At 36.4% G+C, this 23,898-nt stretch overlaps 1 protein-coding gene across 3 annotated transcripts in view; it reads right to left on the reverse strand.

Annotated features, from left to right (window-relative positions):
- Positions 1-23,898, reverse strand: part of PDE5A (phosphodiesterase 5A) — a 136,630-nt gene that overhangs the window by 55,122 nt on the left and 57,610 nt on the right. For all 3 annotated transcript variants that reach the window (XM_040966899.1, XM_040966901.1, XM_040966900.1), the window contains exons 4-9: positions 20,076-20,147; positions 18,351-18,440; positions 16,339-16,476; positions 13,197-13,264; positions 6,199-6,307; positions 5,135-5,222 (exon numbers count right to left, since the gene is read on the reverse strand). In XM_040966899.1, the coding sequence (XP_040822833.1) occupies positions 5,135-5,222; positions 6,199-6,307; positions 13,197-13,264; positions 16,339-16,476; positions 18,351-18,440; positions 20,076-20,147 (565 nt within the window). The remainder of the gene's footprint in view (positions 1-5,134; positions 5,223-6,198; positions 6,308-13,196; positions 13,265-16,338; positions 16,477-18,350; positions 18,441-20,075; positions 20,148-23,898) is intronic.

Genomic DNA, 23,898 nt, shown 5'->3' on the forward strand with positions numbered 1-23,898 from the left:
CTTTTGAGTTAGTAGACTTTTAATTAATTAACTAATGTTAAAATTTTTATTTTTGAAATTTATCATACAAGTTTGTATAGTCTGGGATTACCCTCCCCCCACTTTCTGCCCCCAACTGATTTTTCCCATAAGGTCACACTCTTCCTAAGGAGTTACATTTCCATCAGTCTGCTATTTAAGTGTGCCCCGACAATTTTGGTACGGACAACGTAGACAGTCTATCATCCTATTGTCTAGATATATCCAACTATAGATCCCATTGTCTAGATATATATCCCAATTTTCATTGGGAGTCCATCTTTTGTTTGGAAGCAGAGATGCATGTTGTACTGTGTCTTCATTTCTGGATATGAGCTTTTCTTTTATATATGGTGCCTATTTCTGGCTAAGTTTGTTCCTTGTTTACATGTTAAATAAGATTTATTTCCATTTTTTCCCCCTAACAAATTTGTCTCAGTACATATTAAAGTTATTTCACAACCAGATACTAACTAAAAACACTCTTTTTTTTAGATACATACTCTTACATGATCCTATTAGGGCTTTCCATTTAAATCATCATTTCATGTGAACTCATTTAATTTTGCTGTCTCTTTCTGTGTCTCACCTTATTCCATTTTCTTATCTGATAGCTTTTATCAGAATTTTTAAAATTATGTTTTGCCTTTGTATTATTTTTTTTGCTTTCTGTGGGGCCAATAGTTAAAAAAAAAAACCCACAAAATTTACAATAACTTTTCCAATTGCTCCCATGAAAAACTTAAAATATCTTCTGAATAGATGGTGAGAAAGAGAAAAGTCTTGTTTTTTGAAGTTCCCTGAATGTTCAGTTAAAATAAATGTTATTGAGGCATGCAGGTTAAATTATTGTTTGAGATGCCAGCATCTTACATGAGTGCCTTAGTTCCTGTCCCCACTACTCTGCTTCCCCTCCTGCTTCTTGTTGATAATCTTGGGATGGCAGAAGATGGCTCTTGCATGGGATACTGCCACTCATGTGGGACTACAGGATGGAGTCTCTGGCTCCTGGCTATGGATTGACCCAGCCTTGGCTGATGTGGCCATTTGCAAATAAATTAGATGACAGAGCTTTCTCTCTCTCAGCATTTGTGTTTTTCAAAATATATGAATAAATATTTTTTTAAAAGTCATTTTTAAATAATAATAAAATATTTAGGCTATATATTTTCCTCTGAGTATAGCTTTGGCCACGTGCCTTGATTTTATGTTAAATTGATACAATTATTTGTATAAAAGGGTACAACTGAATTTTGACTTTTAATTTTTCTCATTAGGAGAATACTTCAGTGTCTGAATTTTTCCGCCCAACATATTTTTTATTGCATATTTCCAGTTTTTGTGTACTGTGATGTATACAAGCAACTTCTATGTATATATCATTAATATTTATTAATTTAGATAGTTATTTTATGAAAATTTGTATTTTTTCAAATTTCATATTTCAAATACAAAAGAAAAATATATTTTGAATATATTTCAAATGTTATTTCAATATAAAAGAAATCTTTTAAATGCATTTAATTGTTAAATTCTAGTGCTTCCTTATTTTTTTTCTTGTACTTTATTATTCTGTGAGAGATAAACTAAAGGTCTACTATGACCACTATTCTATTTCTACTTATGTTTTTAATAGTTTTGGCTTTTGCATTCTAATTATGCTGATTATTAGCAATGATGCAGGTGTGTGTCCAGCTTAAACCCGCTAACAGAGCAAGTGTGAAAATACAGATATGTGTAACTTAATCATGAGGACACTCCCTGAGAAATGTGTCATCAAGCAATTCCATATTGTGTGAACATCACAGTGTGTGCTTACTCAAAGCAAGACAGGTCTGTCACCAAGCAATAATTCCACATATTTTGCATACACCATAGTTTTGCACAGGCCAATGGTGACTGAAATGTAGTCAGTTATGTGAGAGAGTGACAAAATTCACTGTGGAAATAAGAAACAATGTTGAAATATATACTCAGTCTCAGTCTCTCTATGTGTATATATATTACATATATATATTCCATAACAAATGCATATTGTATTTCTCTGAAACAATGCACAGTACAGTGCTGTAATTTTTATCATGTATTTTTTTTTTGTTTGCTTGTTTTTACAATCAAGGAGACAAACACAAGCTCTTCAAAGTGGAGATGTTTCAAGCATTTTTCTGGATGGTAATAGACTAATTTCTTCAAAAAAGGCATCAGAATATATGGTAAAATGATGGAGAAAAACAAAAGGGCATATTTTACATGATAAATACGGGAAACAATGGGGTAAAATAAGTTTTGAGAAGAAAAAAAAATTCTTTACAGTGTTGGAAGTCAAGTGGTAGAAACTCTGTGCCAGTCAGAGCTCTAAGCAAACATTTGATGATGTGAAACAATACCTCAGGGAATAAATGGAATGCTACAACAGACCCTGGACTGATCTAATGGCTATAATTTCATCTACATGTCAGTAAAAGGGGAAAAAATGAGGAGGACAGGAGAAAATGACAAAAAACAGACAAGTCTGCCTGTCCTTCTGTATATGACTCAATAAGGCTTCTCTGTCAGAATCACCTGAGCTTGGCATCTGGTTTGTGACTTGCAAGACAAACGAGTTGAAACTGGGATATTGCCATGCTGCAAATATGGGTAAGTAAGTATGGTTCAGAGCTCAGACTCTCAGTATTATCACTTCAACAATAGCAGGGAACACTGCACGTTTTCTCTGTCCTAACTGAGCTCAACTTGAACAGCCTCCCTCTGCTGCAACATCTCTGTGTGAATCATGGCTTTGCGTCCCTTTCTACTTACTGGGAATTTTTCCTCTCCAAAAAATACCTGTATACTTTTGGTTCAGTTATCAGGTTGGGTGACACAAAACAGATGCCAAGAGAAGTCTGATGATTACAAAGGCTGTCTTTCAATTTTGTTGTTCACTTACCTGAAACAGCAACAAAACCAGAGCATGTGAATTGAATTCTGGAAGCTTCCTGGGTTCAACTACCCAGAGGTACGGGATGCACTCTAATTATTTACATCAAGAGCAAATACACTGGGAGTCCCCTTCCTAGTCAGGTGCTATTTGCACCTCCTCTACACGGCTCTTTCCATCTGTGCACAGCAAGAAAGAGCTTCTGACCATCGCTTCTGCCAGCCAAACCTGTTCCCAGAGATGACCGTAGAGGGAAAATGAAGATAGGGCTTACTGTCTGAGGAGTTGCTATTCTGTCTTCCTTCTTATGACAATGTACTGGTAAGTATAGTATTCCTCCTGGATTTTAACTTGACATTTTTATAGGTTATAGGCAGCTTTATAGTAAATCTTTAGACTTACATGAAAATCATTTTAAAAATAACATTAAAAATGCAGCTTCCCCTCCTTGATCTGCCCAGGATTTTAGAATGTATCATTTGTGTGGTATTGCTAGTAAGGCAGGCTCTGCAGCTTTCTTCTAAGGCTTTCTTAGGTATCTTGCTAGTGATCTTTTTCAAAAGAGAGTCTACATGTTCATAGGCCTCTATTCTTTTGCTCTGAGAATGACAGAAGAGTATAGTTGACCAAAGAACCAAGCTGGGAGTTGGCACGCTGCCTCCTAAGTTACTTTTGTGTGTAATTCTTTGGGTTCAGGATTTGAACTTCAGTCTTGCTGATTTAGAGTCTAGATGACAAACTGGGGACAGATTTCTTCCCCTCTCTCTCTCATGAAGTCATAGTTCCTAATTTGACAACACTGATTTATAAAGCCAGAATATTTATTAATGCACAACGAAAAATAGATTTGTTGCACGAACAAGAGTCTGTGTACCTGCAGCTGCAACCCATTGCTTCAAGTCCACTTTGCTAATTTACAGAGGGAAGCAATTGTCCAAACATCTAATGTATTTGAGATGACATGAATAATGCATTCACTTCTTATGAGCTAATCTACATTGGAAAGAAAAATAATCGGAACAAGGGAAGTGCAGATGGGTAGGCCTGGAATCCGAGCAAGGGAAGTCAGTGTCACGGAATGTTTAATGGCAGTAAGCCGAGGTATCCATCTCACACTGGGACGCATATTAACATTAGCAAGGGACTGGAAGTGTTGAGAGGCTGCTGGCTACAACCTGCAGCATGCTTCATCTCCACCTCAGTTGTGGCGTGTCACATGGCCAGAATCCTCAGTACATACCGACACTACTCTGTAACCATCTCCGCCTTCAGGGACAAATGTTTCCTCACCTCTGGACAGAACTTAGATAGATGCTTCAAATATCTACCTTTTGCTCCCTGCTTCATTAATAATCCCTCCTGCTCTCTCGTTCTGCTACTTAACATAAATAAGGTTACTGTCAAATCTTGTGACCTGAAATTGTTCAGATATAAGGCAAATTTACATATGTAACTACTGCTTCCTTTAGCTACGCAATGTTAAAGTTTAGCATTTACAAGTCATTCTATATTTTCTTTATTTTTAGGTTTTTGGGACAATGATAATAGTTCATATGACTTTTACTATGTCAGTCGCAGATGGTTGACATAGATAAAAATGCCAATTCTCTGCCACATTTTAAATGTAAATGCAATTTAAGAAAATGTTAATAATAGGAGAAATGTTGATAATTTGTCCATTCCATCTTTGCTATAATGTGTTCTTCCATTATTCCTGAAGAAGAGCATTTTCATAACCTTCAGACGAGACAATAAGCTCCTGCAGTAAGGGTTTCTGCTGTGTTCACTGATTTATCCTAAGTGCCATGAACAAAGATGCTTCCAATAAATGTTTCCTGAATGAATGAATCAATACAACCTACATTCCAAATTACATTAAAAAAAAACCCTGGAAACCAGGAAGTAAGATTCTAAAACATTACACATTATCAGTTTGATGTCTCCCATTTACTCTATTAATTTTCAACACAATACCATTCTAAACTGAGATATACTTCTGAACAGGATTATAATTACATAGTTGTTAACAAGGCTTAACAGACATCTGTTGACACTAATATAAAATTATTTACAAATTTTCTCACTTTCTACTTTCTTCAACATTTCATTTTTTAAGTTTGTGCTTGAAAAAAAGAGGTAGTTGGGAATGCATTTAAAGCAGAAGTGCAGCACAGAGATTAACAGAAAGGCCTTTACCTATGACTTTATTCTTCTTTCCATTTTTTATAGGTGTACAAAGCAAACTTCGAATGCACTGCTGGCTTACATTTCCTGTGCTTTCATTCTAAATAAAAACAAAAACAGAACAGTTAAAATGAAAAACAAAACAAAACAAAACAAAACCCCAAGATTGGTTTGTTCACTATAGGCCATATGAACCATATGGCATTTGTCAGCCCAATAACAGAGTCCCATTTATTAGCTGGAGAAAGGCTATCGCACAGGAAAAATACATGTTATAATGAAGCTCACATAAATGCAATGTAACCCCATCAGTCTTTATTTTATAATAGCCAGGATTTATAGTTTTTCCACATGAAAATTTCCCAAGTAATTTTCAGTAAAATATTCCTGTATAGTATACCAGCTGAACAGATATCTCAAATGAATTCACAGGAGGTGCATAATTCAAAAGCATCCTGCCACCCAGAACACCATGTTGCAACAATTCTTCTTTAGATACCAGTGTTTCTATGGCTCACAATATAAAAGTTCCAAAAAGCTCTCCCAGATTTGCAAATAATAAAATCAAAGCAGCTGCTTTTCTGACATAACTGTAAGAAAATGCCAGAATGCAAAGTTTCAGGCATCCAAGAAATAATTTTCATGGCTTTGCCATCAAAGAAAACAGTTCCTCAGTTTTTCTGTGGAGCAACTCACTACGATAGATTACCATCTACACATGTTCAAGTCTAATGCAATTAAATTTATGTGGATAAAATGAGGAACACCAGCAATGCCAGCTAAGAAATGTAACTGACATTATTATGTAGGTAATAAGTTATCTAGAAATTGAATGAGTATATAATTCATTTCTACATGTTTTTGAAACCTGCAAACAGTACAGGGAAAAACACCTACATACAGCACTCAATAAAGTTTTGTAAGATGTTTTATTGTATTTTATCAGATCAAGGAAAGCATGGATTACTTCTCAGTCAATTCATTTGAGGACTGTCCTTCAGTTGACAGCACCTGCTGAAGTATCCAGTGAGAGGAAAACAGTCTTTTAGTCTCACATCTGAAACTGGGTTACTTACTGTCCAGGGAAATCTTTTATCTTTACTGACATCTGGGATATTAAGTGGTTCCATAGTATTTTTGACATATTGAGCATACATGTAATTGATTTTGTTTGCATCACGTTCCCTGTGAAAATAACAGATATCAGTTCCTTCAGTGGCATAAAAAAGAAAATCTAAACAGTGAATAAATGATAAAAAAGAAACACAGCAGTCTTAGATGAAAGGGCAAAATCTATTATGCTAATTGAAAGATGCAGCCTGTCAATTTGCTTAATGATTTATAACTCTAGTAGCACCTACAAATATTTTACAAAGATAAAATTCCACCATTATTTAGTTACCTAAAACAAATTTACGGTATGTTTTAAGTAAGGCTGTACACTCCTAATCTGAAAGTCAGAAATCTAAAACACTGCAAAATATGAAAGCTTTAAAATAATGAATGAGAAAAATTCCACAGCTGACTTTGATAAGTCACAATTAAAATGCAGGTATGCTGTATTTTTTCAGGTTATGTGCATAAGGCATATGTGAAACAAAAATGGATTTCTTGCTTATATCTGACTCCCATCCCTAAGACGTATCATTACGTATAAGCAAACATTCTGAAATCTGATGCTTCTACTCCCAAGAATTTTGGATAAAGGATGCTCTACCTGTATCACCATAAACGGCCATGTTGATTGTTGATCTCATTCAGCGTAAGATTCACAAGGTTTGTCATCCATGATTTACTTACATATTTTTAAAAATTTACAGGATGACTAAAGTCTAGCATGCATCTTGCTTCCTCAAGTACTTTTTTTGGTAGTTATCCTAATAAAACATTCTAACACAGGAAAGGAAAAATCATGTAGGCCTTGAAGAATGTTAACACACTCTTCCCTCTACTTGAACCATTTTCTTTTTTCCCTTTTTTTCTGGTCTCCTCTTTCTTAAGCATTTTTTTTCTTCATTCAGCTACTTCCCTTTTTTTTTTTTTCTGCTTTGAAGGACTTTATGACACTTTCAAAAGTAAAAATTTTACCTCCTGCCAAAAATTTTATGAGTACACAATATTTTTAAGCCAAACTTTTTCAGTCTCTTTCTAATGGGATGAACCTAAAAGACTAATTTGATGTCAGATGATTTAGTGCCAATCCGGGGAGGGGAAATAGAATGTAAATATTTTGCCATTAACAGCTCCGTATGTTCTTCGGTGATGGTGATGAGGTTGTCAAAGTGGATCTTCTTCTCCCTCCATCCCTCTTTCAAATAAATATAAATCTTTAAAAAATCACAAGTCTCTTGAACCTTTTTACCCGTTAACTATGTAAAGATTGTCAAAATAAAAAACAAACAAACAAAAATTACAAGTCTCCACATATAGCTCTTGTGCATACGAGCTATTCAAAAACAGTTAACTTTGACGTACATGGCTTCTGAAACCAGACTAACACTTTCAACCTCATCGATCAGGTTATAGAAAAGGACTTCCACAAATAAGACATGCTTGCTCAATTGTAGTATCTCTAACTGAAGAAACAGGAAGGCCCACTAACAGGAGATATTTAAAAACACACGCCTCAGGCACAATGTTCACTCATTCTGAATTCTCAAAGCCCCAAGGTAACTTCGTCTGTTTTCTGTTACTTGCACCCAACTTTCACAAGCTGCTCCTTGGCACAGTGGTGTCATTCAGTGTTCTCAAATGCTAGCGTTTCTTCAAAGACTCCTGCAGTCTAAGGGCTCACTCCTGGCCAAGAAGGGTTGCTTTTTTGTTTTGTTTTGTTTTTTAATCCCTTGCTGTACATTGAAATTAAAATGCAGCTTCATCAAGCTAGGCACTGACCACTTCTTCAGCACGTATCAATTAAAAAGAATAAAAAGGAAGTGATAGAAAACTAACATAGGATTAATGAAGTTGATTACTTTTGAGACTAAACTGATAATCTGTGAAGGCATGCAAATTATCATACACAGAAGATGTCATCATATTCTCTCGGGGCCCCATTCTATCCATATTGTCTGCGTGACATCCAAAGAAACATTAAAAGGATGTTTAAAACTGCAGATACTTTATTAACAGCAACAGACTCCAGAAAAGTAAATAAGAAAAATCTGCAATAATGGTGAGAAATAAAAATCCCACAGAAATCAGTCTCACACCAATCTTTAAAGAAACAATAATTACCATCACCATTATGTCAACAGCAAGAGCCAGCAGAAACTCAAAATGGTAAAGCAAATTGTAAGAGGTCGTAAATTCAGAGTCCCAAGAGTTGACCAGAGAATGGAAACACTACAATTACATATAAATCAACAGATTGTTAATTCTTTTTATAATCTTAAATTTTTCCTTAGGTTACCTTAGTGAAAAGTATAAACCAAATTTATTAGAGTTCCAGGATTTCATGTCTCTTTATTATTTCATAAGGGATTTTAATAAATTCTTAGTTCTGCACTCAGCAAACACAGATGAAACATCTGTTCCATTAGACAAACGTATATAGAACAGCAACTCCCAGAAAGAGCTTCCAATCGAGTTCAGGGCTGTGCAGAATGAAAAAGTATGAGCTGTACTAATTGTGAGGGTAGAGGCTAGACCAGAAGACTTTGTTCAAAACGTTGGAGTTGCTGAACAGCATAGTTTAGTTTTTGGTGAGATTAGGCCTGAGATCTAATTTTTAAAATAAAATTTTAAATGTATAAGATTAATAAAAAAAAAATCTTTTACTGACCCATTAGAATAAAGAATAGCTTTGAAATACTTCGCGGACATAAAGCTTTTAACTTCAAATAACTGCTATTCCTATAAAATTAGTGAATCAATGAACTAAAATGAGTTTTTAAAACATTCATACTCATTCATACTGATTTATGGATTGTTTACAAACAAAACTTTGTTTCAGGATTGTTTTGAAATGGTTTCTTAAGTGGGGGGAGGGTGTGAGAAGGGCTACTGATTTTGCGGTACAGAGAGTTTAGCCACTGTTTATGACACCAGCATTCCATAAGGGAGTACTGGTTTGCATCCCAGCTGCTCTGCTTCCTATACTGTTTCCTGCTAATGTGTCTGTGAAGGCAGTGAATAATGGCCCAATCTGAGATGCCAGAATGGGATTCCCACCTCCCAGCTTCAGCCACCGAGACCTGGCTGTAGAAGCTGTTTGGGGAGTGAACCAGCAGACAGAAGTTCTCTCTACCCCCCAACTCACCCTCTATCACTCTGCATCTCAAATAAATATTTATTTTAATGTGTAGATACCTTCCATTTTGTCTACAAAAGGGAAATGTGGTATTCATCAGAAACAAATTAGATTTTGCTTTTGCTGTTTTAAAAAATGCATATTCACCAGCAGAGGTCACTATTCTACCAGGTCAGTGGGCTTGCTCCCCATCTTCAAAATTACAAGACATTCTTGTATTAATAATAAAAATCAAAATACCAACAGTCTATAGTTATATAGACCTAAGACCTATGCTAGGTAAATATAAATAATTCATCATTTCACACTTTAATATGTATATATCAATTTTTGTATTGTCCTATGAAGATAAAAGTAAATAAGTAGAATCAGTGTGTATGTTTATAGATATAGTGGAATCTATATTGCATGGGTTTTGATTTTTTCTGTTAGTTTCATCTTTTCAAAACACTTTTCTTCTGATTAACTTCTTCACTGACTCTCAGATCATACAGTAGCATCATTTTCTGCAATAAGGTTCTTGATTTTCATTTCTTCAGCTACACGTTAGGCATTTTTTAGCATGTTATTTAACTTCACAGTGTTGTTAATTTCTTTTTTCTTCCTGACGTTGATTTTGTTTAGTGGCTTTTCATTTAAGGGGATGTATAGTAACTGTGTAATGGAGACTGTTATATCTAGTAACATGTCATTTAATTTCATGGCATTGTAAATTTCTATTTTTCTTTGTATTGTTGATTCTGTATTATGACTTTTCATTTGAGGGGATGTATAGTAGCTGCAAAATGGAGACTAACATCCAGATGTGAGGATACAATATAATATGCATTTCTACTTCCAGACAAAGAAGGACTTGCAATGAAACTGTGTGCTATATCTTGACAATAGGATGCTGGGCTCTCTGCCATTGTCCATGCCCTCAATGATGGACATATGACTGTGTATGAAGCACTATACTTTAGTAATGATATAGAGGAACTAGGTGGGGGGGGGAGGGAATTGGGCCTGGGATATGGGAAATACCAGGAGCCTATGGAACTGTGTCATAAAACGATAGTAATAATAAAAAAATAAATAAAATTTTTAAAAAGAGTAAAAAAAGGTAACCAAGATGTTAGAGCATTGTACAATCAAGATAATATATATTAGTAATCTTCTAAAGGATAATAAATTTCATAACTGAACAAAGCTATATGGTTTAGTACCAGAATTTAATTATACTAGGTCAGTCATATATTACTGTACACTAAAATTTTTGTCAATGCAAACTAATGCAATGTCAAATGTGGGAGAAAATGCAAACAGCATGTGTTTAAGCAAAGAATAGGCTTGGGAATAAGATATTAAGCTTCAGCTAATGACCAATAAGAAAAAGGGAGGGTAAAGATTGGCAATCAATTATGACCATGTGAATTAAAAAACTGGGCAGACACTACACCCCACCATCTTGACTATCCATTCCACACCCTTCTGCACACAAGCACACACTCAGGTAGACTTTCTGAATCCAAAGAATTTCTCATTTGTGCAGTTGTATCTCTGTCCTCTGTTTTTTCTAATTTTTTTTAAAAAATAAAAGAACTTTCGTTATATCACATTGTTCATGTAGCAGTTTCACAATAATGTGCTTTGATATTAATATGCCTATTTACAAACTAACAACTCTAAGCCACTGTGGGATCAGTAGTTTATCCACCTCCATAGAAAACTTGAGAATGAGACACAAGAGCCGAAAGACGAGGGGAAAGGAGAAAGGGAAAGGTCCACGCTAACGGCCACGCTTGTTGCCTCTGCAGACCTCTAAGCTCTCCACCCCACAACTCCTCTCCGGCACAGCAGAGGGGGACCAGCAGGGGCCCGTGGTATGGCCAGGGACTCATGAAAACCAGCAGGGCCCGCATTACACATCCAGGGACTCTGAGGAAAACTGGTAGGGGCCTCACCACATACAGGGACCCGAGGAGGACCAGCAGGGGCCTCACCACACACCGGGACCCCGAGGAGGACCAGCAGGGGCCTCACCACAAGGGGACTGAAGGAGGACCAGCAGGGGCCTCATCACACACCGGGACCCCGAGGAGGACCAGCAGGGGCCTCACCACACACGGGGACTCTGAGAAGCATCAGCATGGAGTTCCGCACCACACCATGAGGAACTCCATACTTGCAGCTGCACATTCCAGCAGTTTTCTGAATATGATCTGCAGAGATGTTTTTTACATTATTCTGTTTCTACTTACAAATACCTTTTCCCCCATTTTAAAATGAGGAATTTTTAAAATATAGAGTATAAATAAAAAAAAGCTGAAAGAAAAGTTAACATCCTGCTGTTGGTTTGAACAGTTTTTTATTATTTTGTCACATCCCAACGGCCTTATCTATGCATGTATGTGTGTGTATATTATTTATTTAATATATTAAATATCAATGGATCTACTTATTTACCTTTGGCTGCACCACGTTAAAGTAAGTTGTAGACATTATTATACTTTATCCTCAGATGTTTCAGCATGAATCTCTTAAAACTAAGAACATTCTTCAACTAATGATAATTGCTTTAATTCCCCTCACCCCCCCAAAAAAGTCACTATCACCCATCTAGTATCCAGTACATACGCAAATGTCCAACTTTTCTAAAAATGGCTTTGGGAACTGTTTTGTTTTGTTTTGTTTTCCACTGGGATCTAATCAAGGTTTGAGTAATGCGTTTAGCTGTTAGGCAAACAACACCAGTGCTCTCCATCCATTTTATTCAACGATAGTGACCTAGAGCCCTTGTCATTTATGTTCCAGAATGTTCTATAGTCTACATGTGCACAAAGCTAATTTCTAAAGTGCCAACACTAAGATACATAGTCACTAAGAACCCTAGGATATTCAGTGACACCACTCTACATGAAATAATTCTTTATTCAATCAATTGCCCTGAAAAAAACCTATCAGGTTGTATAGTTAAAATCATGTTCTATTTCCACCTGAGGATTTTAGATACCATATCAATAATAGAAGTAAAATAGTGGGAAAAATGAACAATAAGCAATACATTCCTAACATATTAGCCTAGAAAATGCATATTCCTTAGGATAGCTTATCACTTGAAAAACGCAAAAGTTTTTTGTTGTTGTTGTTGTTTATTTTTTTGCCAAGGATGAAAAAGAAGTACAATGAAGAACATTTGGTAGTTTATATCCATTTAAAATTCTTCAGAAATTTGAAAGTTACATACCATCTTTATATTTTATAGTGTAAATTAGGATAACATCTATAAGCTATATCAAGTAAGTCATTTAGGTTATTTTTTAGTAACATAGCAGCATAAAATGAATACAAATTTGAAAACAGTGAAAAATGTGGAAAAGCTCTAAACTACTATGGAGACATCTGATCTGTTTCTAGGTGAGATATGTGTGCTGGCAATGAACGTGGGTACTATAAACTTCCTGCTGTTATTTAAATCCTCAAGGGCAAGTCCAAATCAGAACAGCCTAACAGGAAACTGTGTTTAGAAGACAATGAAATTTCCAGTAAGGGTTTAATATGCAATGAATAAAACTACCTTAAATACAGTATTTATAGGTTTTTAATTAATCTGTTCATATAAACATTTAACTGAATATTATAGTGATTTTAGCACAATTCACTGAACAAAATAATTCTCAGGCAGATTAACTGTAGGGAAATAGAGAAGTATATTCACAAATAAAATTATTTTGGAGGAAAACTGGCCTGTAGGTTATATTTATATGTCTTTAGTCTGACAGATCATGAAGTAATTCATTAGTCAATATTATACACCTGTAATAAAAATAGAGAATACATTGTTACCTTGTTAAGTTATCAGATGATTTTTCTAATTCTTCACATTCCATGTGGAACACGCTAGAAAAAGAATCCTGAAAACAGAATGACCACTGAGATGTTTTAATTAAGTTTTACAAAGCTATGGATGCTATTTAGACACAGAATTATGTACTGTGCAATTAGACACTAACACTTTTCATATATTTTTACTTATCCTCAAATTATACTTGCCTAACTACACATTTTATAACATCCTCAAAGGTAATTTCTATCAATCAAGGCTTTGTTTACATAGCTTTTGATTTTCACTTGCCAAAAAACTTTGAGTACTATTTTGTCTTTTCCTCTTTATCGAGTATTAAATCTATTCACTTCAAAATTTCTCTATGTTCCAGCAGGCCTTTGGTGTGGTTCTGCTTGAGACACCTGTGTTGGCTGTCAGAGTGAGTGGCAGTGGAGCCTGCCTCTAATCCCCGACTGCAGCTTCCTGCTGCTGAAGACCGTGGGTCGTGCCAGTGATGGCTCAAGTGCCACATCCAAGTGGGAGAGTTCGGATTCTGTCCCCAACTCCCAGCTTTGGCCTAGCTGTCATGGACTTGTGGAGAGTGAACAAACTGATGAGAATTTTCTACCTCTCCATAAACAAACTAAAATTTTTTTCCAATTTTCTACATTTATTCAAAGTACTTAAATCTTGTCATTAGACACATATTTATTAATGCTAAATTCCAGTTAAAGAATGCTTCTTTGAAAAGATGCGTCATTCAGTAATATTTTAATTAAATAATGTGTTATTATTACATCATGATTATGGAAACATATTCATATATAAATATAAAAATATCTAAAATATACATTGTATACAAATATATAAAATAATTGTGAACACTTTAGAGAAATGCTTTCAGAGTTATACTGAAACTCAGAATGCATACTTGTATCCATTTACAACAGAATATAGAAGAATTAGAACAAAATGAAGAAATAGAACCATGATGTGATAATCATGAAAAAAACAGTACCTTTTCTTTTGCCTTCAGTTTGATGTTGGCTCATATTAAAATGTTTTTAGTAAAAGAAAAATTGTAAGATAAATGAGAACCAAGACATCTAATGCATTTTCTAAATCTAACAAGTTGTCAAAAAATGAACAGAACATGAGGTACAGTGCTATGTGCCACTGATCCAAAAGAATCTGCTACCATGACAAACGGCAGAAGCATGCACTGAATGCTAATTAAAGCGATGTTTAATTTTCTAAAAAAGAAACGTCTCATGTATAACTTTCAAATATTAAATGCTAAAGAGCAGGTCATGAAAAATGATGAATTTACATATCACTTTAATGAATTTTGGCCTGAACTTTAGAAGGATAGTTACTACCTTAGAATCACCTCTATGCTAAGAATTTTATAACTGATTGAAAACACAAAATAGGAGCTGGGAAAATACTGATCAGGTTTTAGCTCAGTGATCTATTATTTGATATCCTATTAACTATATCTGTGTATTAATCAATACTTCTTTTTGACACATACATACACAAGATGAATTGGATTATGTTGGATCATATAATCTAGTCAGTATCTGAGTCAATTAAACATTTTCAGATACTCTGTAAGCATTCAATGCCTTTTGCTATTCTATGTTTTCCCCCAATAGATCAACCCAGATACCACATAAGGATTGCAACTAACCAACAACAGTGGTAGCATCACTGTTTCCTGTTAATTCAACAATGAACTGCCTACGTGTAGACTAAAGGAAAAAGAAAGCACCTAATGAAGGAAGAATATTACACATCGAAAAAGATTTTCCATATCAAAAAGAAATATTCCACCAATAATGGTTCATAGGTTGAGAATGAAGAAAATTTCAGAAAGAAAATTCCTGGTGCTGGCATCTAGCATCTTTTGGCAAACTCCAGGCAAGTGGCCTGTCAACAAGCACCTGGCACCACAGAGCACATCATCTTTACCATATCCAAAAATGTTTTTCATTTTACAAATAAAAAAACTGAGATCTACCAATTATAACAGTTTACTGGTTTCCTTCATTCCCTCTCTCTCTCTCTTCTTTTGACTTACTTCAGAGCTGGAGCTGTGGTGCTGGCACCCCACAAGCGCAGTGTTTTAAGTCTCAGGTGCTTTACTTCTGAGCTTATTCCCTGCTAAAGTGCCTGGGAAAGCATCTGAAGATGACCCAAGTGCATGGGTCCTGCCACCCATCTGTGAGTCCCAGGTAAAGTTCCTAATTACTGGTTTTGGACAGGCACAGTCCCAGCCGTTGTTACCGTTTGGGGAATGAACCAGTGGGCAGAAAATATTTCTCTCTGTAAATCTGCCTTTCAAATAAATAAACGAATCTTTTTCTTTTTTAAAAGAATTGAAACCTTAGAAAAAGAAAGATTTATTTTATTCATGTAAAAGGCAGAGCTACAGAGAGAGAGAGGGAGAAAAAGAGAAAGAGCTTTTCCAGGTCACCAACATGAGTGTAGGTGCCCAAGGACTTGGGCTGTTTTCTTCTGTTTTCCCAAGAATATTAGCAGGGAGCTGGTTCAGAAGTGGAGCAGTTTGTTCATTTTGGATGCCTGCACTGCAGGAGGCAGCTTTATCTGCAACAACACCACAGAGTCAGCCCCAGTTGATTTGTCAAGGATATGGGATTTTATTAGTACATGTAGATATCCTCTCTGTATTGGGCAATATTATCCAGTTTCTAAACAAATCTTGATGAAAAGAAATAGGTGTAATCAACGCAGTTAAAATGGGAATCAATCTGTTCTTAGCAATTCCCAACAGTGAAAGACAGAGAGAGAGAGAGACAAAGGGAGAGACAGAGAGACTGAGAGAGAGAGGAGAGGAGAGAGGGATCCTCTATCTACTAGTTCACTCCCCCAAATGGCTGCAATGGCCAGTGCATGGCCAGGTTGAACCTAGAAGCTAGGAACTCCACATGGGGCTCCCATGTGGATGTCAGGGCCTGAACACCTGAGCAAACTTCTTCTGGTCTTCCCAGGCCGCCAGTAGAGAGATGGATCAGAAGCAGAGAAGCCAAGACACAAACCAGATGGCAGCATCACAGGTGAAAGCTTTGCCAGATATACCACAATACTAGCCCCAAGTTCTGTCTTTACGAAAATAAAAAAGTCATGTTGTGTACTCACGGAGCAATCTTCATCCACTATGAAAATGGTGCATTTCTGCACCTGCATGAATGAGATAATAGTGGCAGCTATTTTCTTTAAAATTACTTCTAATGATTGTTGCTCTTCAAAAATTAAGCTAGCAAGGTCAAGTAGCACCTAGGTTTAAAAAAAAAGTAGAGGTCATTATTTAGTAATTGCAATTATTAAAGCAATGCAATGATGTACAAGCAAAGTATAACCAAGTTTGTATTCAAGTATTAAATGTGCTTCCATACTAAATCCCTATTGGTAGTTAATATAGAAAGAATAGTGTTTAAAATCCCAGAGACTGAAGTCAGAGTAATCAGTTTTTAATTCCAACTTTCATTTCTGTGAGATTTGTGACCTAGGAAAAGTTTTGGAAAACAGGGTTACTAGCACAAAATCATACGTCTATTAAGGGCGAAAATATCTGTAAAGCATTTTGGATAGTATCTTATACATAAAATGCTACATGGGCGGAAAGGAAGCATTTCAGGCAAATGGAATTGAGCTAAAGCAGCACACTAAAAGCTGTGATCAAGCTTTATGGGAACACAGAATACAAAGAGAAAAACTGAGATCACAGGATGAAGCAGAGAAGGAACCATCAAAGCCTTGAATACTTTTGAAGCAATTTGGACTGTGCTAGATTGCAGAAGGAAGTGCTGTGCTGACATTTGTGTGTTATGAATGGGGACTGAATCAAGGGATGGCAGGAATGAAGTGGGAAAAACACATAAAAGTACAGCTGAAGACAATGGAAGCTTGACACCTTATTAACACAAGTTACTCTTTAAAAATATTTATTTTTATTGGAAAAGCAGATGAAATTCATGGAGAAGAGAGACAGAAATATCTTCCGTTCACTGGTTCACTTGCCAAATGGCAGCAACAGCTGGAGCTGAGCTGATCCAGTCAGGAGCCAGGAGTCTTGTCTGAGTCTCCCAGGTAGGTACAGGATCCCAAGGCTTTGGGACATCTTTTGATGCTTTCTCAGGCTACAAAGAGGGAGCTAGTATTTGGGAAGTGAACAACAGATGGGAAGTTTCTCTCTCTGTCTCCCCACATACCACCTGTCAAGCAAATAACAATGCAAATGAAAGATGAAGAAGCTCAGTTTGGACACTTCCAAGAAACGGGACAACTCAACAGAATGCCTAATACAACAGAGTTTGAGGAGGAAATAAACACCAAAAAGTGAAGAATACAAGGGCAAACAGTCTAAGGAAATAAGAAAGGAATTCAGAAATATCACAAAAAAATAGAAGGATACATAAAAATAATATCAACATGGTCATAGAAATCATAAACACCTTTTCAAAAGGAACTGTAGAATCACAAACCATAAAGTACAGAATAGTGAATAAAGAAAGAGTTGAACACACTATTTAAAATCATTATAAGACCCACACAGTAACTTCAAACAGTGATACGATGACACTGGAAGATGAGGGTAATATCAAAGGGGCATCATGGCATAGTAGGCTAACCCTCCACCTGCGGTAGTGGCATTTCACATAAGTAGCAGTTCAAGTTCGTGCTGCTCCACTTCCAATCCAGCTCCCTGCTTGTGGCCTGGGAAAGGAGCAAAGGATGGACCTTGTGTTTGGAGCTCTGCACCCACATGAGAGATGTGGAAGATGCTACATTCTGCACCCTGGCTTCAGACTGGCTGAGCTCCAGTCATTGCAGCCATTTGGGGAATGAAGCAGCAGATGGAAGATCTCTCTCTGTTTCTCTTTCTCTCTCTCTCTCTGTAAAATCTGTCTTTTAAGTAAAAATAAAATATTTAAATATTTAAAACACTTAGGCTGATGAGTACTATTTAACAGTGACAAAACAACTCAGCATGGAAAACGGACAGGAAAATAACAATTAGGAGATACAGGTAAAACATTTAGAAACTCAACCAACATGTCTGGGATTTTTGTGAAACATGCATTCATTATTTGCAGAACTTTGTTTTTAGAGGAATGGTATCCCTTTTCCTCTTTACTTGCCAGACTTACCTGGTTTCTCCTGTTCTCCAGTAATGAAGTCTCATAGAGTTGAGCATTGTGAAGAACAATACCACAAAATGCCAAATAAGCAGCAAAGTCCTAGAAAACCCATAAGACAACAGCCAAGTCAGAACTGTCCACACAATGGCTGAGCTATATTTTCTGAAACACAAAACACATCCAGAAGTATTTACACTTCTCATAAATATGAGGAAGCCAGAAGCATAGATATTTGTTCTGTATAAAACTGGAACTAGTGCAAACCCAGTGTTGGCAAAATGACATGGTGTCAAATATTAGTACGACCATGTGTTAGATGTAAACTAATAAGGAGAAAGAGGAGAGGGACTAACAAAGTTTTCTTTATATCATTTGGAATAGCAACTTGATCTGCGCAAAATTTGGATCTATTCTGAGACTAAATAGTTTGCAACTTGTTGCTGCAGCAAAAGAAAGCTCACATCCTCGTTAAAAGCAGACTAGCAATAATAGCTTCAAAGCAAAGATTTATAAACTTGCAAATATTAACTTAAATAGTCTCTTTTTAACATGGATTTACTACTTCATAATATACTAGTATGATATGCTTACAATCGTATTAATTACAGGGTAAAAGAAATCTTTAAGCAGCATGCTATTTCAGAATTATAGCTTTAATTTTGCCAAGATGTGATAGAACCTAAACACTGTAAATTACTTGACGAGTGGTTAACATGATGATGAGCATAATGATGAATACAACAGTAATCTAAGAACTGTCTTTCCCACTTAAGAATCTCAGGTGTCATTAATGGAACAGGAAGTCACACGTCAATAACTGATTTACAGAGGTCCTTGGCATTTTCTGAAGCAATTCAAACACGGGTTAATCTATCTGCAGCATGGAGAGAAAAATGACTGTCTTGTATGAACATCTTCCACATCCAAAGCCTCTTCTCCTCTTCAGTGGAGCAACATAAATAGCAATGGGCTTGGAATAGGAAGAATTCAGTCACAATGACATGCATATAATATGACTCAAGAAGAGAAATAAGAAAACCTGCCACTAGAAAGAAGTTAGAAACATGCCGGGGAGCTCGCTTAAATGGTTAGCACATCAATGTGGTGTGTACTACATATTCACTCAGAGTTGGATGAGAAAGAGTAATAAAATAATGCTTACTGCTGCTTTTTCTGAAGCAAAATTCACATCATTCAGACTGAATTTGCACCTTGGCGCCCCACCGTCTGTGTGGAAAGCTTATAAAACATTGGGAAATTTGCTTCATCAGGAAGCAATTCCAGTTTTCAGCCAACCTGGCATGCTGATCTTGGAGCAACGTTTTTAGGGTGTTTTCATACTCAAGGTTGAATTTCTCCTTTTTTATTGTAATTTTTTTATTACTATTAAGCTGACATTGAATTTCTTTATAGCAGTGACGAAAGGTCAATGAGATGGTTAAAGCACTATCCATTTTCTTCTATGTGGCTCCAACACACAAGGAGCAGAGGGGGGCTTGGTGGCGTGGTGAGAACTTCTGGGGGAGTCCACACACTGAAACACCCAGTCTCTCCCAAATTAAATCAAAACTGTATTTAGCTGAAGAGATACTTCTGGTTCTTTTAAACCATTTTTAGCCATGATGCTTTATGAACTCAACCATCTTGGCAATGGGTGATCCTTAGAAGTGCATACAGAGCAAGAAGAAAGCATTTTCCAAAAACTAGCATCATGCCAGACAGAAATTTTGGTACCTTTTCATCTTTTTCAGTGAATGTCCCACCATTTCCTGATTTCTTGTTGATGGCTTGGGCCACGCCAACAACCTAGAAGGAGAGAAAAGTGACATGTTTTTCCATGACTGAATGACTAGTATAAATTTATGTCCATGTGTTTACAGTAGATACCCCAGAGGGCATTAAAATAACAGTTAGCTACAAAATGCTAAGTATGGTATTAAATAGCACAAAATACAAAACAGCCCAGCATTTGGACAAGTTCTGTATCATATATCACTTGCCTTTCCCCCAAACACTGTCAAAGAATGTGTTTAGTTTTATGGAGAACAAACTATATTGGAGTCTGTGATTTTGCCCTGCATTGGTGGATGAATTTTTGAAATCACTGAAAGTAAATATTATACTGTAAGTAAATATTTTCCATAGATTTTGCAAATAACCAATGCATTTTTATTTCATTTTGAATAGACTAGTCAACGTGTATTTTATATTAAGTACATTTAAAGAGGGCTGGGGTTCCCTCGCTAAGAGTGTTAACAGGACCCACGGGCCAATCACAGCAGGAATACGGGGTGATAAGGAAGGCAAAAAAGAATCTTAAGGTAGGAAGGTGTTATAGCTTCTTATTATTAACAGATATATTTTGGGAAAAATAAAAATAGAAATTAACAGGCTGAGCCATATTTCAAATATACCTTAAGGTATTTGAAAGACAAATTACACCTCTAGAGCCAAACTTTGTGAATATACTTTAACTTTCTACAAAAGGTTTAGCAAGACTTTACAAATCCTCTCATCTTCCAGCTTCAAAGTGTATCTCCCTGACTTGCTTAATTCCAACTTCGGTATGACTTTTTCCATTAGTCCTAGAAATGACTCCAACTAACTTACTTTTGGCTTCTCTTTATTTATTTGACTCTTTCCTTCCCTCAAGGTAGTACCCATGAAATAAAATATTATCTTCCAAATGGTTGTATTTTAGGAATGTGCAGTCTCTAGTTTTCTATGGAAGTTTCATTCTCATTTTTTTTCAGCTCACTCTAGATACTTAGCTTTAATTTTAAAAAAGTATGTAAAATTCCCTCTAGGGTAGCAGAAGATGGAAGGAGAAATAGATCTGCAACAACTCTAGATGCTTAGCTTTAATAAAAAGCATGCAAAATTCTCTCTAGGATAGCAGAAGATGGAAGTGGAAACAGATCCATGATGGCTGAAATGGTTTCTGTTCTTTTCTGCCCCTTTCTTTTACGAGAGAGAGAGAGAGGAGAGAGAGAGAGAAAGGAAGGCATGGTGACAATAATAAACAGAATTGTGCAGTTATCTTAAATTTTATATGGTTTTAAGATTTACTTATTTGAAATAATGAGATGGATGATGACTAGCTAATTAGCTCCCATCTAGTGGTTCCCTCTCCTAGTGGCCATAGCACGCAGGGTTCAGTCAGGTCAAAGTCTGGAGTTCTGAAGTCCAAATGGGTCTCCCATGTCAGCTTAAGGAACCCAAGAACTTGGGCCTTTTTATTGCATTTAGTTCAAAATTTTTTTTTTACACTCTAAGCTGTTGACAGCTTTCTGCACGTCTTAATCTCGGAGACAAAACACCTAGGAAAGCTCAGCCTAATGTCAGACATGTTCTGTAGCCAGGATTATTCGCTCGAAACCAAGCTGATGGAACCATTGGGGGTCATTGTGTCTAGTATACAGTAGCATGATCTAACTTGGTATTTTAAGCGTTCATTAATTCATTCAGTTCCTCAGCTGAGGTGCCTACTATGTATCAAAGATAAAAACTTTGGAATAAAGACTACACTGAAGGATCTCAGGATCAAAAATGGGTAGAGTTTATATCATTCTCTATACTTACAATGTCAAGATATACTTAAATAGCAGAATGATGGACTTGTGACTGCTGTTGAAGGACTAAACTATTATTATAATATAGGGGAAGGGAGTTTGGGGAGGGTGGAAGGGGAAGTCCTTGAGCCTAAGGAACTATATCATGAAAAATACAGAATTCAGAAAACAACTGAACATAAAAATATTTTGAAAAAATGGTGCGTCAACATACAATATACTGTTTGTTTATTTTATTTGAAAGGCAAAGCGTTTATTTTATTTGGAAGGCAAAGAGAGAGAGTTTTCAACCACTAGTTCATTCCCCAAATGCCTTATAACAATTGGGGGCTAAACCAAAATAGAAGCTGAAAACTCAATCACGGTCTGTAAAGTGGGTGGGAGGAAGCCAACTACTTAAACCATCACTTGTTGCCTCCCAGGATATGCATTAGCAGACTGCTGGAATCACAGCCAGGATTGGATCCCAGTGACTTGGACATGGGAAGTGTGTGCCCCAAGTGGATCTGTTAACTGCTACACTAAACACCTGTGCTAAAAAAAATGGCTTTACAGAATAAAGATTTAATTCCTGAATTTTCATTTTAAACAAGATGAGTTGAAACCAAGGAATTACACAGTTTGAGGTATACTTCATACACTGTTTGTACTTGAAGCTATGTGGTACAACATGCTTGACAAGAAAGTAGGCAGGGAGAGGTCTGCTTGCTCCAACACACAATGCAGGATGCATGACTCACCTAGTAGTTAACTTGTCAGGATATACATGCCCCGTATAGGACTGAGCAGCACTCCTGGTTTTGGCTTCTGATTTCAGTTTCTTGCTAATGCAGACACGGGGTTTCCAAAAGTCAGTGATAATGGCTCAAGTTGGCAAGTTTCTACCACTCACGTGGGAGACTTATGTTGAGTTCCTGTCTCCCAGCTCTGGTATTGGTCTAGCCATTGGTGTTTGGAACGTTAAACTGGTAGACGGGAATTACACTCCCTCTCTCTCCAAATTAATTTTTTAAAAGTAACACCTTAAAAATTATTTTAGAGGTGGACAGAGAAAGGTAGAGCTCTCAGCTGCTGGTTTATTACCCACATGCACATGACAGTCAAGGCTGGGCCTGAGCTAGAGGCTGGAACCAGGAGCTCAATGCAGATCTCCTATAAGGGAGGCAGGGCTCTAAATACTCGAGACATCACCACTGACTTCTGGAGATAAAGTCAGGAGCCTGGTCCAGGCATCATATCTAGGTGCTGTGGCACAGCATATGGGAGTCTTAATTGACATCTTAACCATTGGGCTAAATACCCAATGCCAGCTGCTTTTAAAATGGCCAATAAACTATACTCATACTAATGGTTTAGTATTATATTACCACAAATTGACTTGTAATGATAGTTTTTTCTTCTAAGCCTTAAAAGAAAAATAAAATCTGCACAACGTAATAGTTCCTTGGAGTCCCCTAAAATTGAGGTAAAAGTTTGCATGGGCCAGTTAGCTCACTGTAGTCCATGGCTGCTAACTCGATATTCTCAACCTAGACAATGATCTGTATGTGGAGTGTCCTAATGATGATATGGGATTATAGGGGAGAGATTAAAAGGAAGACAATGTACATATTTTATGCTAGGGGGAAAGAATCAATCCATACTAGAGTGGCAGAAGTAAACAAGGCCCATTCCCATTGGATATACAGCATCTCCCATGGAAGTGCTAGAGCACTTAAAACCAGATTTTTCAGTAGACATGGGGATTGTCTCCAGAACTCTCTCCTTATTAAAACCTAAACCTCAGTCTCAATTTAGTTCTTATCTACATGCTTTATACTCTGGATGGTAAGTACTGTTTCTAACTCTAAGCTAAAGTTTTCTACCTGACTAAAAGAACATAGTCTTGGAAACCAGGTGGAGTTTACACCATTAGTCAGTTTTGATGACTATATTATTTTCTGAAATTTATGTATGATTGTTCTCTTCAAATCTGTCTTTCTTCT

Source organism: Ochotona curzoniae, unplaced genomic scaffold, assembly GCF_017591425.1.
Source record: "Ochotona curzoniae isolate NIBS_2020 unplaced genomic scaffold, NIBS_Ocur_1.0 scaffold_4506, whole genome shotgun sequence".
In the NCBI taxonomy this organism is placed as follows: domain Eukaryota; kingdom Metazoa; phylum Chordata; class Mammalia; order Lagomorpha; family Ochotonidae; genus Ochotona; species Ochotona curzoniae.